The sequence below is a fragment of the Vigna unguiculata genome, chromosome 9 (genome assembly GCF_004118075.2).
Source record: "Vigna unguiculata cultivar IT97K-499-35 chromosome 9, ASM411807v1, whole genome shotgun sequence".
Lineage (NCBI taxonomy): Eukaryota > Viridiplantae > Streptophyta > Magnoliopsida > Fabales > Fabaceae > Vigna > Vigna unguiculata.
This window is the reverse complement of record NC_040287.1, coordinates 37,341,138-37,357,870: the sequence shown is the minus strand read 5'-3', so window position 1 is coordinate 37,357,870 and position 16,733 is coordinate 37,341,138. Positions and strand designations below refer to the sequence as shown.

The window sequence follows — 16,733 nt, the reverse complement described above, 5'->3', positions numbered from 1 at the left end:
CAACTTCAAGTTAAAGTATGATTTTTTAATCCCTAGTATTTTCGTAATAGAGTGTTAGCTGGGGGACCTTTCTTTCTAACAAAATGTATTGTTGTGAAGTAGGATAAATTTCGGTAAGAAACTAAATTTTGAAGTGCTTATAAAATATAGAAGTTTAACTGAACCGTTCTCTTTTAATAGTTAGCATCTGTCTTCTATTAGAATTGTATAATTGTATTAAGATGATTTTACATGATACTACCTCTCTTAAAATCTTGCTGCCAATAAAAAGTTTTCATATATTAACAAGTTTTTAATATTTGTATTTCAAGGTTTCCATTCAGATTTCTAGTACAGGAAGTGAAAAAAAAAAAGTAGACACAAAGTTCATTTAGTAGTATGAATATGTTACAATCAGAAGTCTCTACCATAAATAGATCTTACAGTCAGAAATCTCTACCATAAATAGATCTTACTTTGTAGTTCTAGATGAATTTATAATTTGGAATTGTATCCAATTTGTGAATCAAACTTTTAGTAAATTTTTAATTTCTGTTCAGTCTGCCGTCAGAGTTATTAAATTATTAAATTTAGTCATCTTTTATTTAGAGGCCACGTGTGGTTACTAAATTTATAATTTAGACATCTTTAATTTTGTTCCATCGTGTCAGAAACAATACTAAATTCAAACTGAGAATGAACTTGGATCTCCTGTGTTACAAATCTGCTACAACAGTCTACCAGGAAGAACTACTGATATAGTTGCAGAAGAGATTTATTAAGATGATGATGATTACACTAATATAACTAAAATAAGGTGAAAGATATAGCTCCAAAAAACAAACGACATACAAAAGCAAAACAACACTGAACACTGCAAACAAAATTCAAATTAGCAGAACTTGAACATGCACATTCACAAGGGTACCACCACTCCCTTCAGTTCAACCTTATAGATGCATAAGCATTGCACTTCCACAAGGGCACCCCTTCGCTCCATTCTGTTCACCTCATACAAACATACATGATTAATAAGCTCCCTGTGCGGCCTCCTGAAATTTACCCTGAGCATAGCTTCCATAATCCTTTGCCCTCTCCTTCACATCCCTTGCCTTATCAGCAAGGTACCCTTTTGCATAGTCAAGAGTGTCAGCACCTGCAGGATGGTTCCCAGAGACGTAGTTGTAGATCCAAGTCAAAACTGCAATGGCAGCCACACCACAGCTTCCAGAGAACAAAAATCCAGAAGTAACTAGGAACAGCACAAACATTGCTGGGACAAGGATGGGGCTGAAGATCACAAGAAGAGGAGTTGCGACGATCAAGCCTATGACAGTACCTGTGAAGATCAAACCAGCCAAGAGCAAGAGTGAGATGCCAATAGTAACAGCAGTTATGAACTTCACTGTTTGACGTGAAGCAGAGTTGTTGTAGATGCTGGTGTTGGACTCATTGGTGCTTCCATAGGGTAGTCCACCATAGGAGGTTCCATGGGAGGAACCATAGTGGGGACCTGCAGTTCTAGGTTGATCAGCCATGGTTTTGTGTTTTCAAGACTCAACTGATAGAAATGAGATAGAATAGTAGTGTGTGCGGTGATGATAGTAGAATCTGAGAGAAGGGAAATGGTATATATCGGTGTGGGAGGAGGTGGTGGAGGGTTACGCGGCACGAGAGGAGGGTGCATTGCATGTCGTGGCGGCTTTGCATGAAAATAAGGTAACACCTGTCCTCTCCTGCACTGACCCCTCTTAAACAGCCCTACTAAGTTATTATGAAAATCATGGGAAACTTGGACCTTCTGCACCACTTTTAACACTTAATCATACCAGAGACACTCTCTGACATTCTCTTTATAATATTGTTCTTATTAATATTCACAACAACGTTATTAACAACATTTTGCTATTCGTATTGTTTAAAAAGAAAATATACTAAAATATGTATAAAAGAAAGAATATAGTCCAGATAGATGCTTTCATTCATATTCATGTGAAATATGCAAAATTTCACTGCACAGTTCAAGTTAATACGTTTTATATCAAATCTTTATGAGATTGCAGGAATGTTCTTTCTTTAATTCCTAGGTTCCTTTTAAATACAAAGGCAATGTTTTTATCCAATTTGATTGAATATATATCAGAATATTAAAATTCAAATGTTAAAAATATTAATTCATGTACTTCCGCGCACTTTTCTTATAATAAAAAATATTATTAAAGTTATAAAAATTATATACAGACATTACTTTTAAAATATTTTTTTTTATTAAATTTTATTATGCTATAACATGATAGAAACATAAGTAAATTTTCATTAAATAAAAATTAAAGCTATAACAAAGTATATAAAAAATGATTATAAAATATTTTATTTTTTATTTAAAAAATCATAATGACAGTTATATAACAAAACTATTTTGAATTTATATGAATGGATTTTTAGAAAAGAAAAAGCTAAAAAAATTTAGTTAGTAAATATAAATAATAAAAGAAGTGAAAAGGTTACACTGATAAAACAATTACGAAATTTAACTTAATTATTAATTGTTATAATTAACCTGACTTTTTTCTTTAACTCTTATGAGGTAAAAAACTTTTCATGTTATTTTTTAAATTTCTTCTAGTTCATTATATATGTTAATGTAGGGGTAACCTTTACTGGATTAATTTTTCTTTATATATGTTAATGTAGTAAATTATATCCCTTCTATTGTCTATCTCTCTTGGACAGAACCATTTATATTTATATTAACAATAAAAGGTATTTTAAAATTGTAAAGTATCAGTATTACAAGATATTAAAGTACATACTTTTATGCTATACAATTTTATCTATTCTTAAAATTCTGATCTTGTTTATACAGAAATATTTTGTAATAGAGCTGGTTTGTTTATCCTGAAAATTTAATATTCTCATATCTCAATACACAAAAACAAATTGAATGAAGTTGAAAGTATTTTTTCTTTTTTAAGTTAATATCAACTAGATTTTTTTTTAAGTTAAAATTGCTTTTTATCATTGACAATAATTATTTGGTATCCATGTAATTTAGGATTATTTTTCAATTAATCGTAATATTTTTTCTTATTAAAATTTGCAGTTGTCTTCTTTATATATGTAAATAAGATTTCAAAATAATGAGTAAACTATTTTACTCGGTAAATAAGATATAATTTTCGTCAATGTTGTTTAGTTTAGTATTTTTTTTCTAACATTGTTTAAATCATTAATGAATAGTGATGTGTCACTTCATGATATTTTTGATTTTTTTTTATATATTTTTTAATGTTTTTTAATGTCCACTTGTCAACACAGCAACGTACTACATATTTATATTAAATTTGGTTCTTATATTTGCTGTTTTTGTTTAAATTAGTCTCAATTTTGTTTACCGTGAAACAATTTTGTCCTTCTTTAAATTAAGACCAAATTTAATTTTATTATTAAAATTCATATTTTTATTAAATATTTTTGTTTAGGGTTATAATTAGTTTAAAATTAGAATGAAAATTTGAGACAGAAAGACTAATTTTAGATCAATAATATTAGTTTTCATCCTTAACATTTTCATTATAATTTTAAACGAATTGTAACATTAAACAAAAATATTTAATAAAGATATGAATTTTAACAAAAATATTATTATAACTTTTATATAAAAATTAAATTTTGTTTCAATTTTGATAGAGACAAAATTTTTCAATTTTAAACATAATCAAAATTAAATTAAACAAAAATAACAAATATAAAAATTAAATTGAAAAAAACTTAAAAGATATATATGAAAAAGTAAAGTGACATAATCACTTTTCATTACCATTAATAATTTAAGCTGTGTTAGAAAAAAAATCAAATTGAAAAAAATTAACTAAAATTAAAAGTTATTTAAACACAGAAACAAAATTTGAAATAATTTAACAAACAAAAATGGAAAAAATTAAACTTTGAGAAGAAAACAAGGTTAGAATTGGAAAGATGAAAAATTAGATATCAAGAATAGACGATGTGGAACCATGTCCACTCCTCAACCAGGACAGGGAAATGGCAACCATGTCCCTCACATTTGCAGTTGCAGCACCTTCTCTTTCCCTTCCTTCCACTCCATCTCTCACCAAACTCCATAACCGTGTCCTTCACATCAAGCCCCTCAACTGCACTCCCATTCACCAACAACACGTACTTCTTCTTTTCTTCTTCTTTTCTTCGCCATTATTGAATTCATTCAACTCAAAAGCTTCATCCACCTCATATCTTTGTTGTTGATCAAGGTTGATGCAGATGCAGCTATCATGTGTGAGCCTTGCAATGGAAAAGGGTGGTTAGTTTGTGACTTTTGTAAAGGCCAAAAGACCAACATCAAAGCCGAAAACAAACGTATCTATCGAAGATGTCCCTCTTGCAAAGCCGTGAGTCATGCACTGTTTTGCAATTCAATTCACCTTTCAATATCATTATAGATGTTAATGTTCTGTTCTGTGTTTTTGTTTTTTTTTTTAAGAAAACTTCAGGTTGGGTATGTCTTGTGTTCTAACTGCAAGGTCTTCAAATGCGTCACTTTTCCTAATTTCGAAGATTCTCAGAACTGAATTGACCAACAACTTTCTTTTTCACAATTTCATGCCATAGTAATTACGCTAGTCAGCAACAAGGATCGATTCTCTTGTTTATTGGCATTCTTCACACCTGCTCTTGTCCATCTCCTACGTGTACAATTTTGCTTCTTTCAGAGGAATCAGTTTTATTTCCTGGTTAAAAAGTTAAGGAAAGAGATGATACAGTGTTTCACTGTCATCTCTTTTTTGTATTTCATGGATTACTGTAAGTGATGTGATTCAAAGAATTGTAAATCTTGAACCTTGATAATGTTATGCGTTCTTGATGCTCATTGCAATTTTTTTTTTTTGTTTGGATTTAGATTTTTATACTGGAAGTGGGGGCCAGACTTAATTGTGTTACAGAGTCACCCTATTCATTTTTAAGCATGATATAATCAATTAAGGAAAAGATTCTGCATTTTTAGAGGCTGATGATTTGAACAAAAAAAATGCAAGTAGTTAGAGTTTTTCTTTTGATCATATTTGCTCTCATGTTGTTGTGTCCTGTTTCTGGCTAATGAACTTGGAGGTTCTATGTCAAGATAAGACAAGTTTAAAATATATAAGTAAGCAAATTTCAATTTAGAAATCAGGTTTGTAAAATTAAATTAGATTTAGAATTCTCATTTTAACAATGTATCACAGTCATGATTTGCAGTTATTCAGACTTCTTTTCTCCTCTACGTGTACAATTTTGCTACTTTGAAAGGAATCAAATCCATTATACTTGTCAAAAGGCTTAAGAGATTAAGTAATGAGAACTGTTTCCCTGTCATATTTTTTGTATGATTCAATGTTTAACTGTCATTTGTTTTGTATTTCTTATGGATATACTGCAACTGAGGCATGATGCTATTAAAAAAGGTTGTACACTAACAGCTTTTCATGCATCTCGATGCATACCGTAGTGTTCAATTTTAACTTCTGTTTTTATTTTTGTTTCATCTTTCTTAATTTAAGTTTTATATTGCAAGTGGTGGCCAGTAGTAATTGGTATGAAGTCACCCGAAAACTGATAAATTATACATAAGATTCTGCACTATTAGAGACTAATCTCAGCCTCTGCTATGAGCAGAATAACAAAACAGTCTTTACTACATCATCCAAGTCTTACATTCCTTTCAATACAGCTAAGTCAGTCATTTGATAAATGATTGATATAAAAGAAAGGTAGTAAATTATGTTTTTAATATTTAATTCAATGTTTTCAAGAAAACAATGTAACTCCCTCTACATGTGGTGTTTGATGAATAATTCTGAATAGTTTTGCAGTTTTCTCTAACAGTGAAACTTCTGGTATGTGGCTAATATTCTTTCCACAGTTTCATAAATTTAGAAACAAGATATTGATAAGATGAGAGTTGAGAGAGCTCTTACCAAGGGGTGTATATTTGTTCTTGTTCATGTTCAATTTACTCGTTTTTTATACCATTATTCAATAACAAATGGAAATCAAATGCAGAGCAAATGATGAGCAAATGATGGAAGGTGATAAGTATTCATTGTATCAAAGTTAATGTTGCATGAACAACATTTGCTGATTGCTTTTTACCTTTTTGCAACTGATTTGTCCTTTTAAGTTCAGTCCTTTTTATTTTTTAATTGATCTATCTTCTAATTGCTATCCGAGCTTTATCTTATTGCACAAATCTTTGAACTTTTCCATTCTCCCTCCATATGTCAGTCAATATCTACATAACACATACATTTTCAATTAACAGAAAATAATACACTAGATTTGGCTAAGATTATGCAGTCCAGAACCGTATAATTTATCATTTTATATTTCTATATAGTGAAACTCATGTGAATTTTAATAAATGTGAGGTTCAGTTCAGATTCCAAACTCATAGATTTCAATCACTAAATGAAGAAAAGGAAAAAAAGTGTCAGAGATAGTACTATCAGCTCTTTTCTGAGTGCATGTTCTCCTCCATTAATTGGACAACGAAACAAGTTACATTTCTTTGAAACATCTTATCATAACAAGTGAGTGAACAAGGATAAAACTGGCTCGTATATGAATCAGAGTATCCTCTCAAGTTGCAATTACACGGACATATTCTAATGATCATGACAGTTAGTTATGGAGTCAACACGTGGTATCCTGAGAAATCTGACTAGAGTTGCTTCTGCATTTTTTTAAGCTCATCACACATGATATCACATTCTTGACTTAAGATTTAAATAGTTATCCTGATTTTTTTCTTTAGTACTAAAAGGATTATTATTAAGAGAATGTTACACGTAGATTTGAAAACAATATATGTTTTGCTGTTAAATTGATGAAGGCAGCGCATATATCAATGTACGCCACTAATTATTTGGCCATGTGCTACATTATAGTATTTAACACAAGTCTTCATGAACTTAGTGGAAGATTCCATATGCTGCAGAAGCTTGTAATTTAAGTCTAGTCCTGTCACATACCACAGATAACGAGGGTTAATTTCTCAACTTTCACTGTTACACGTTTTCCCTTCTGAACTATGAATGCAGACATGTGAGTTATGCAGTAGAAGTTTGAAGATCTGTCAGTGTAAACTTCTTTTCCAGACATGTAGTTAAATTCATTGAAATAGTAGTTAACAGCAGTCTTATGTTACGATAGAAATTTAAGTGTGAGTCTAAGTCTCACATTAGTTAAAAATAAGAAAGTAGAGCATTATATAAGGAAAAAGACCTATAAATCTATTGTTTTAAAGTTTTAGGTTAAAAATAGTGTCAATACCTTATATTATTAGATTCAGGTCTCATTAGTGTTTGTTTTCTTCGTGAAACCCCTCCTTAAACCTAATAAGGGAGATTGTAATGTCAATGATTTTACTAAAGGCACATGGGAGGGGAATTCAAATAAAGGGAAACAGTGACATGACTTCTAAGATGGGAAAGTTCCGTAGATTATCCGTATGTTAATTTCCACTTCGGTTATCACGTGAAGATCTCACATTTGGCCACTCTCAGATATCAAAGATTGAACTTCAAAAACATAAAACTTATAAATATATCATTTGTATTTGGTTAGTCACTCCATGTTCACACACATTATGAAAACCATGTTTAAAGGAATGGAATGGCATATTAATTATAACAAAAAAAAAACTATTTCTCTTCTGTGTGACTACACTCTACCTTTGGCTGAAAGATTTGGATTGATTCTTTCCAATTAAATAACATTTCTTGATTCACTAATTGTATCCTTCATAAACTGAAAGTCAATAAGGTGTTTCTGATAAGAAACTTCTGATTTATACTGATGTGCGTGCGCGATCACAAGTTTCCCAATTCCTACTAACAGGTGTAAAAATATACAAGGCCTACTAGAATTTATATCATGTTATATTATTTATAAAAGAAGAACACAAAAGGGTAAAATAAATTTATGAACTGAAATATAAAATAACAAAACTTTCTATTCCAGAATAAAAAAATCAGTAAGTAGTACTCAGATTTGTCATCTGTGAAAGCTTTTTGTCTTATCATCACCAGTCCAAAATTGCCTGACATACATGATTTGGACAATGAAAAGTTGCATTCTTTGCTTAGAGGGTTCTCTTCTCTCAGTTGTAACTGATGAATTTCTCGGAACCCTCTCGGCTTCCACAAAGAACAAAAGAAAGAGAAAACAAAAAAAAAATGTATAAAAATTGTGAAAATCCTAAACTATCTGCACATTGGACTTTGAGGTTGATGAGAATAAGCAAGGTTGTTGGAGGAACAGTAACCCATCATTTTCTCAATGCTAAACCTGCATTTCTGAGTGAAAAACCTGTCCTTTCGCTCCACTATCTTCAAGATACTCTCGAACACGGAAACTTCACAAGGGATTCTGAGAACCCCGGTTTGTTCAAACCCGAACTCTTCCTCAGCTTCTCTGAGCAACATGTGAAAGGCTTTGTGACCCAAATACTCGGTTGGTATAACGAACCTGCTAAGCTCCACGCCAACACAAACAGCAACGTAGCCCTTGGGAACAACACTGCTCGATCCTCCTCCCTCACGTTCAGACAGAGAAAGTGTTCTTTTCAGAAATTTTATGCTTCTGCTGGTGTTACTGTTGTTGTTGTTGTTGTTGTTGCTGTTGCTGTTGCTGCTTGTTCTTGAAGAGTTTGCAACCCTTCTCCATTTCTTAAGAATCTGTTGAAGCCTCACTATGTCCCTGATCTTGTTGGGTTTCTTAGTAGGATCCATGTTGGTGAAACCCTATGAGAAGGGTTGGGTTAGGGTTATTATGGGACAATAGAACTGAACCTGGTTGAAATAGGTTGAGTGTGGGGTAATGAAATGGCTCCAATTTATAGAAGAATGGTGCTATGGTAACTCTGAATATTAAAAGGTTAAGTTGTTTGAAGAAGGAATATTATATTTGTAATGAGTGTTTGGGTTTTGTATGTCACATGCATGCATGAGAAAACCAACAAAAAGGTTTTGTCCAAGTTAGGATGAGTTAAACGTCAAGTTGCGTTTCCCATGCTCGGCATGTGAGTGATTAGTGCAAGTCAGAGCTTTCCTTCTACCTCACCATTCTTTGTTTTGGAAGCTAAATCCACCATGCTTTTCATTATTTTAAACCACCCATCACTGGGTCTCACAGATTCACTATAAAATTTGTTATCATTTGTTAAATAGTATTAGACTTGATTCAAGCTTGAAAAAAGGTAGTTATTTTTTGATTTGGTTTCCAAGGCAAATTGATGTATAAACAGTCAAAGTTGGCCTCGTACAATGCAATGGTACATGTGTACCTACTATATTATTCAACATTAAACTCATAATATAGTTCTGCTTTATATATTTCATTATAGTGTTTTTCATGAAATTGAATTCTCTGTTAGAGTTTTTTTTTCTATTTTTTTATTTTTTTATTGTGTCTTCCTAATATATCGATTACTATTAATTTTAACATTTTAAAATATATTAAAAAAATATTTAAAATATTAACACAATATATTTTTAATGTTAAGAAGAAAACAGCACAGATAATAGTAAAGAATTTGAACTCTATTTTTATTATATTCATTTTTGTGTTTCTGTGCTGAATTATTTCATATTCTAATTATATGTTATGCGTCACAATTAGTATGTGTTTTTGGTTGAAAATTTTACGTCAACTAAAAGTAAATATATAATAATAGATGTAATAATTTCATTTTATAAGTTCTTTTATTAAAATTTTGAATTATTTATTAATGTTTAGTTTTATGTCGTTCACTAAAAGATGAAATTATAAAATCCTTTATGATTTAGTTGCAAATTCATACTTTTGTTTGTAGCTTGTGATCAATTTTAATTGCAAACTCCAATTTATATATTAAGATAATTGTGTTAGGGTTACCTTTAAAATATGGAGTTCTATTATTGTTTTGTTTTTGAAAAATGTGTTAGATAAACAGGAAAAGAAAAGAAAGATATATTTAGATTGTTTTTTATTTTAAAAATGATCAAGCTTATTTCATAATAATTTTTTATTTCCTGTGTTGTCAATTTTGAAAATGCATGCAGTTCTATGTTGCGTTTTGTTTTTTTCGTTGTTTATGTCTATCTGCTGCGCATGCTCAGTTTGAAACAAGCAAAACCTGAAACAAGTTCACTTCTCCAATCATCTTTTTTATTTTATTTTGTTTTATTTATGAATGATTTTGAGATGACCTAACGTCAATTGATTGAACAAGATCAAATTGGAAGTCAAGGAAAAAGTTAATATATTACTTATTTTATTTGATTTTAAAAAATTAAAATTATGTTACAATCTCTATTAGTACTTGCTAAATTGTCTCATATATTTTTTTTATTCTATTAATTTTCTTCATCACTAAATATTATAGTTAGAATATATTACTAATATTGCGTTTTCTTGTTGACTATTTCAGCAGAAATTTGGTGCAACAATTTTCCACAGAAAAAGTCTAGAAAAAAATTACGGAAATGTCTCCAGAAAAGTCTATTAAAGACCTTTTTTTTTATTAGAGAGAAGTCTCTAGAAAATTAATATTTTAAGTACATTTTTTACAAATTTAAATTTAAAGGAGAAATTGAATATATGTTTAAATGTGAAGGGATTTTCGCACATAATTTTCTTACAGTTTTTTCTGTTGATTGAAGAATAAGAAGACAATATAATGTTCTAAAAAATGAAGTCCCCATGATATACGGCATTATTAAAAGAACATGTTCAACTTTTTGGTTAATTTCACCACATTACAGGTTCAATGCACTAAATAGCTGTTGGTGAAGCAGAAGAAAAAGAAAGGTAACTACTATCTATTCTTTGGTTTTTTTAGAAGAAAGAGTAGAATAATAAAAAAACAAAACATCTCTGTCTAGAACCACAAAGACTTAAAGTTATAGCTAGGTTTCTTGCTGAATTTATTTGTTTCGTCTTGTCTTACGTGGCTAACAACGAAATCACCATTTAACTATGTTCAACTTCAAGAAGTATCTCAATAATGACTAATAGATTATATTAAACTTCAAAGGAGAAAAAGTTAAGGGGTGACAGAATTTTTTGGAACAAGTTTATTTGAAATAAATAACAAAACTAAAATTAAAATTAAACTCAAGTTTTTAATTAAAAAATTATGCAAAAAACATATCACCAACCCTAATGGAAAACTTTGGCCTATAATAGGAACCTAATTTGACTGGTTTAATATATTTGGAACTAAAAGAGGCGAAAATAATTTGTGAAAAAGAAAAGAAGGTTGGTTACGTGACGTAGTTGAACAGTTGCATAGATGGAGGTGAAGAATTTGTATATTTCTGAAAAAAATTTATAAAATATTAAGATTTTGATAGAAAAATCTAAAGGCAAATTGACTTTTAAGTGTAATTGGACAGTAATCTCCGACCTTGATCCGCATTCTTATGCGCCATTTGAGATAAGCTTACCAGTGCGTTGCATTTGCATGCTGCTGAAGAGAAGAGCAAATACGTATCACTGAATAACCTCTCATTATTCTTTGGATTAAATATGATTTTCAAAAGCTTTATTTTATTTCTAAATTAAATTACATATATATTTCTTCTCGAAATGTTGGATTTTGTCATGAAATTCATTGAAAAGATTCAATATTAATGAATCATGACGCGTTCATAAAAGAAAATTGTCAATGTTGACTTGGAATTAGATTATTTTCAGAATTTTATCGCTAAAATCATTATATTGTCGATCTCTTAAGAATCCAAGTGTGAGTCTAAGTTTCACATTGAGTAAAGATGAGAAAGTAAAACATCATATAAGGATGAAGACCCGTGAACCTATTATCATAAGGTTTTGGATTTAGTGGTATCAATTTCTTATGTGATTGAACCTATGTCTCTCATTGGTGTTGTATTTTTCCATTAAAACTTCTCTATAAAACCTAACAAGATTTGCATAGTATATTATATAGTTTGCATACATTGATTATGAAAATGCATGCATATATGGGTGCATTCCACATATATGTAAAAGATATTCATACAATTATTAGAGAATAATAAAAATTGTAGGTTCATCAATCAAATAGTTAGTCATGAAATTTCTTTCATAATACGTAATACATAAGCTCTGTAACATCACGTGAGGGTTTATTTGACAATTAAGTTTTTTACTAGAAAGGACTTCCATGCACGTGGTTGCTCATTAAGACAAAAGCTCAAGGTGGCATTATATTAATCTCAAAGATTATTAACCACTAAAAATAACTACTTTGGTTACTATTATTTAACAAAAGTTATCTTAATCATGCATTCTACAATTACCCTTCATTCTTTGCTTTAGAAACATTATTTACTTTGCAAAGGCCTATTTAGTTCACCACTCTCCAAAGTCTCTCTTTCAAAGTTGTCATCTTCATTGGTTATCAACTTTTGACTAATACTTATCATTATGCCAAATTTATTGACTCAAAACCTCATTAAGTGTTAGGCCCAATTAACCCAATTTCAATATATTTTTAGTGATATCAAAGTTAATCAGAAAAAAAACAAATAAATGACTTTTTGTTCGGCATATATTAACATAATCAAAATTATTTATTATATTACTTTTTAGTATAATATAATCCATTACTAAAAAAATTTATATTTTTTGTCAATTTTGTTTTGAAATTTCTTTTGGAAAGTACTTTTAAATTTTGTTATGAAAAAAAAATTGTTGTTAATTTTTTTTTACAAAATATTTTGTATAAAACACTTCTCATAACAAATTAAATTTTATAGAAAATAATTGCAAATTTTATAATTTTGTAGAAAATAATTACCCACGAAAGAATTACCTGCCAATTAAAATTTAAAAAAAAATAATAGAAAAATTTCTTTTCATGCAAATTTTATTAACAAATTTACAAGAAAATTAGCATGTAATATGAGAATTTTTAGTAGTGATCAACATATATACCAAGTAAGTTAAAATTATTGAAATTCTTAAATTTTTCCTAAAAGTCAACGTAAAACTCTAAAAATGTTTATTTACATATATAATGTGTTAAAAATATTTTTCAAATGTTATATATTAAAAGTGTCTCATACAAGGTTAGATATGACTATTTATATCATAAATCATATTTAAATTCAAATACTAATTAAATGTCGACACAAAATGCAATTAATATTCTAATATAAATGAGTGTCGACACAAAATGCGAAAGAAAGAAAGAAGAATAGAAATTCAAAATTTTAAATATATCTAAATTTAGAACAAAGGTCAAAATCATCTTTATATTTTCGTATTTGTTTTGTCACACTTTTCATACTTAGACTTATATTCTTGTCCTGTCTTTCATAAAAACCAACTTAGCATGAACTTTTATTTAGTTTGAATGGCTGCCTCTTACATTGTAATTCCTTGTTGCACATCATTTACCTTTATTTTTACTTTTTGCCCCTTTTTTTATTTGATAGATAAAAATGCAGCCTAGATTATAATTACTATTTCTATTTATTTTACAAAGAAAACCAAAAAAACTACATTTTATAATCAATTATACCAAAAGGTATAAAATAAATAAACTAATGATGAAATGTTTTTATAACCAAAGAGATATTTTTATTTTATCTTCAACTTACTTTTTCATGAAATGACGTATTTTGGTTTATTTTTTGTCATTATTTACACACTCATCACATATTTACAAAACCATAGTCATAAAAGATACAAGAAAATAATAGTTAAAGTCACTGTCATGTGTTAATTTGTGAGCTTTTTTATTATTATTTTTTTACACATCACTTCACAGTTGTGTCATGTGACACCATCGGTATGACCTGATAATAACAATGCAATGTGATAGGACCACGTGGACAAAATCTTAATTTGATCCCAACATTTATTTGTTATATTCGATTTGGTCTTCGTCTCACTGCTAAAAGAATTCATATTTTCTGCTAATTTTGTTTTGAATTTTTTTTTTAGAAAATACTTATAATTTTTGTTATAAAAAAGATTGCAGGATATTGCTACCAATTTTTTTGCAAAATATTTTGTATAAAACACTTTTTGTAATAAATTTTGTAGGAAATATTTACAAATTTTATAATTTTGTAGGAAATAATTATCCACGAAGAAGTTACCTGTCAATTTAGATCCTTAGAAAAAAATAGCAGGAAAAAGTCTTTTCTAACAAATTTTTTTAACAAATTAAAAAAAAATTCACATGTAATATGAGAATTTTTAGTAATGTGTGTGTAAAAATGGAGCAATATTGTATTTTTTAAAATGAAATAATTTTTTTTGTATAAATTTTATGCTAATATTTTTATTAAAATTATTATTTTCATTAAATATTTATAAGAAATACTGGAAATTAATTTTTTTTTTCTGGAAGACAAAATTACATGCTAACACTTTGATGGAAATGGCTGTGAAGGGAATATAATTTCTCTATATTTCTGTATATTCTTTTTGAAATTTAAAAAAATAATTATATTTTTATAGGAATAAATTTTATCATCCTCTCTAAAATTATAAAAAACAGTCATGTAAAAATCTAAAACCCTATAAATTAGAAGTATTTTTTAAAATATGTGCTTATTTTTTTAAATATTCAAAATTTAGATTTTGTTTTTTGTTTTAAATCATTTGACACTAAAATTATACTTATTATTATTTTAGCTTTTAGTTTTTCTTAAGATATTGATGTTTGTATCTAATTTATTATCCATCTACAAATTATTTGTAGATTAAAATTCACAAAAAATCACAGATTTAAAAAAAAAAAGTATAGACAAAATTGGCACAAAATTTCCATAAAATTTTTCATGTGTTTATAACTTTTTTTTGTTATTATCTTTATAAAAAATTGAAAGTACTATAGTTCTTATAACATACGTAAATTTGAATGGTAGTTTCAGGAAAAAAAAATCTTCGTAAATTTCAATTTGATAATGTTAATCCTCGATATTCATTTTAAAAGTACATAAGCGTATACTTTATTCCATAGATCAAGATTTTTATTTTATTTTTTAAGTATAGCGTGACAATATCCTTTTATTTTTAAGATATAAGCAAGTACTCTAGTGTCATATAGAAAATAAAATTAATTATTTTCAAATTTAGAAAGATTAGAAATATATTCACAGAAATTAAAATTGAATTTACTGATTTACATAATTTAAAATATATGTAATTCAAAATTTAAGGTGTAAATTTAACCAAAGGCAATAAAAATAACTAATCTCACAAAAAGATAAATTAATCTCCGATACCTTTTATAAATATTTTCTGAAATATTTAATAAAAATATTAATATTAATAAAAAATATTTTAATTTGAAAACGGACATTATTATACCATTTTATACAAAATTAGACTAATTAATTTAAGAAACAAATGTAAGAATCAAATTAAGATTATGTTCATGACACTGTCATATCTAGTAGTATTGTCATATCACACTGACAATATCACGTAACACAGTGAAGTAATATGTGTAAAAAAAAATTGGGTTAAATAACCCTTTTGGTCTCTCTATTTGTTATGAAATCTCATTTTGGTTCTCACGTTTTTCGTTGTCTCAATTTGGTTCTCATTTTCTTAAAAATGACTCAATTGGTCCTCACCGTTAACTTTGACTAAACGGTGTTAAAGTCAATGTCACGTGTCAATTTCTGGTTTTTTTTTTAATTTTTTTAATATTTTTTGAATTTTTTTTTATTTTTGACATGTGTCATTTCACCGTTGTGCCACTTGTCAAAGTGACTCAATTTGGTCCTTATATTTGTTTTTAGTTTCAATTTAGTCTCAATTTTTGTAAAAATGAAGCAATATTGTCCCTCCTTAGATTGAGACTCAATTTAATCTTTGTATACAACTTATGATGATATTCTTAATAAAATTGACATTTTTATTAAATATTTATAGAAATATTTTTAAATAATTTTTTTTAATTTTATTATTAAACAAAGTTAAACCTCAAACTTAATTTCAAAAATTAACAATTTTGTCATCATATATAAAGGCATCAAGTGTATCATATTATACAAATTTGGTAAAGATTAAAAATCAAATAACTTGTCACACATAAATTTAGGAACTAAATTTCAAGTTCAAAACAAAATCAAAGTCTAATGTTTTGTGTAGAATTTAAAGTTAATTTAAAATATTTATAGAAATATTTAATAAAAATGTTAATTTTAGTAAAAATATCACCATAAAATTTATAAAAAAGTAAATTTAGTGTCAATTTGAGGAAGGACAATATTGCTTGATTTTTACAAAAATTGGGACTAAATTGAAACTAAAAACAAAAATAGGGACCAAATTGAGTCACTTTGACACGTGGTAAAACTGTGAAGCGACACGTATCAAAAAGAAAAAAAATTCAAAAAAACTAGAAATTAACACGTGGCGTTGACTTTAACACCGTCTGGTCAAAGTTAACGGTGAGAACCAAATTGAGTCATTTTAAAAAAAAGGTTTAATTATGCCTTTTGTCCCCATTTTGGAGTCAAAATCTCAAAATGGTACCCAAACTTTTAAAAGTCTCAAAATGGTCCCCTTTTTTGTTGAAACGTCTCACGTTTGCCCTTGCCGTTAAGTCAACGTTGACGCCGTTAGAGGGAGTGCCACGTGTCAGTTCCTCGATTTTTTGAATTTTTTTAAAAATATATAAAAAATTGCCACGTGTCAAGCTGTCATCGTGCCACGTGTCAGTATTACGCCACGTGTCATTTTCT

General features: G+C 28.3%; 3 protein-coding genes across 4 annotated transcripts; 1 reads left to right on the top strand and 2 right to left on the bottom strand.

Moving 5' to 3' along the window:
* Positions 1–695: 695 nt before the first annotated feature.
* Positions 696–1,593, bottom strand: LOC114162637 (oleosin 1-like). Its single transcript, XM_028046594.1, has one exon. The coding sequence runs from the start codon at positions 1,515–1,517 to the stop codon at positions 1,008–1,010; it is 510 nt and encodes a 169-aa protein (XP_027902395.1). The 5' UTR covers positions 1,518–1,593; the 3' UTR covers positions 696–1,007.
* A 2,389-nt stretch (positions 1,594–3,982) lies between these two features.
* On the top strand, positions 3,983–4,896 carry LOC114164255. 2 transcript variants are annotated; one of them, XM_028048853.1, is made up of 3 exons: positions 3,983–4,158; positions 4,251–4,388; positions 4,491–4,896. In XM_028048853.1, the coding sequence occupies exons 1-3, from the start codon at positions 4,024–4,026 to the stop codon at positions 4,566–4,568; spliced, it is 351 nt and encodes a 116-aa protein (XP_027904654.1). In that variant the 5' UTR covers positions 3,983–4,023; the 3' UTR covers positions 4,569–4,896. The 2 variants fall into 2 exon arrangements, with proteins under 2 accessions (XP_027904654.1, XP_027904655.1); XM_028048854.1 differs by having other exon boundaries at positions 4,481–4,896.
* Positions 4,897–7,992: 3,096 nt separating this feature from the next.
* Positions 7,993–8,857, bottom strand: LOC114164219 (auxin-responsive protein SAUR50). The gene has a single exon (XM_028048805.1). It carries the CDS (start codon positions 8,766–8,768, stop codon positions 8,241–8,243), a length of 528 nt encoding a protein of 175 aa, XP_027904606.1. The 5' UTR covers positions 8,769–8,857; the 3' UTR covers positions 7,993–8,240.
* Positions 8,858–16,733: the final 7,876 nt, after the last annotated feature.

Bases quoted from the DNA above. Each gene is read 5' to 3' on its own strand.
- LOC114164255 (XM_028048853.1), top strand. From the start codon at position 4,024: ATGGCAACCATGTCCCTCACATTTGCAGTTGCAGCACCTTCTCTTTCC. The intron at 4,159-4,250 runs GTACTTCTTCTT...TTGTTGATCAAG, and splicing joins CTCCCATTCACCAACAACAC to GTTGATGCAGATGCAGCTAT. The intron at 4,389-4,490 runs GTGAGTCATGCA...AGAAAACTTCAG, and splicing joins GATGTCCCTCTTGCAAAGCC to GTTGGGTATGTCTTGTGTTC.
- LOC114162637 (XM_028046594.1), bottom strand. From the start codon at position 1,517: ATGGCTGATCAACCTAGAACTGCAGGTCCCCACTATGGTTCCTCCCAT.
- LOC114164219 (XM_028048805.1), bottom strand. From the start codon at position 8,768: ATGGATCCTACTAAGAAACCCAACAAGATCAGGGACATAGTGAGGCTT.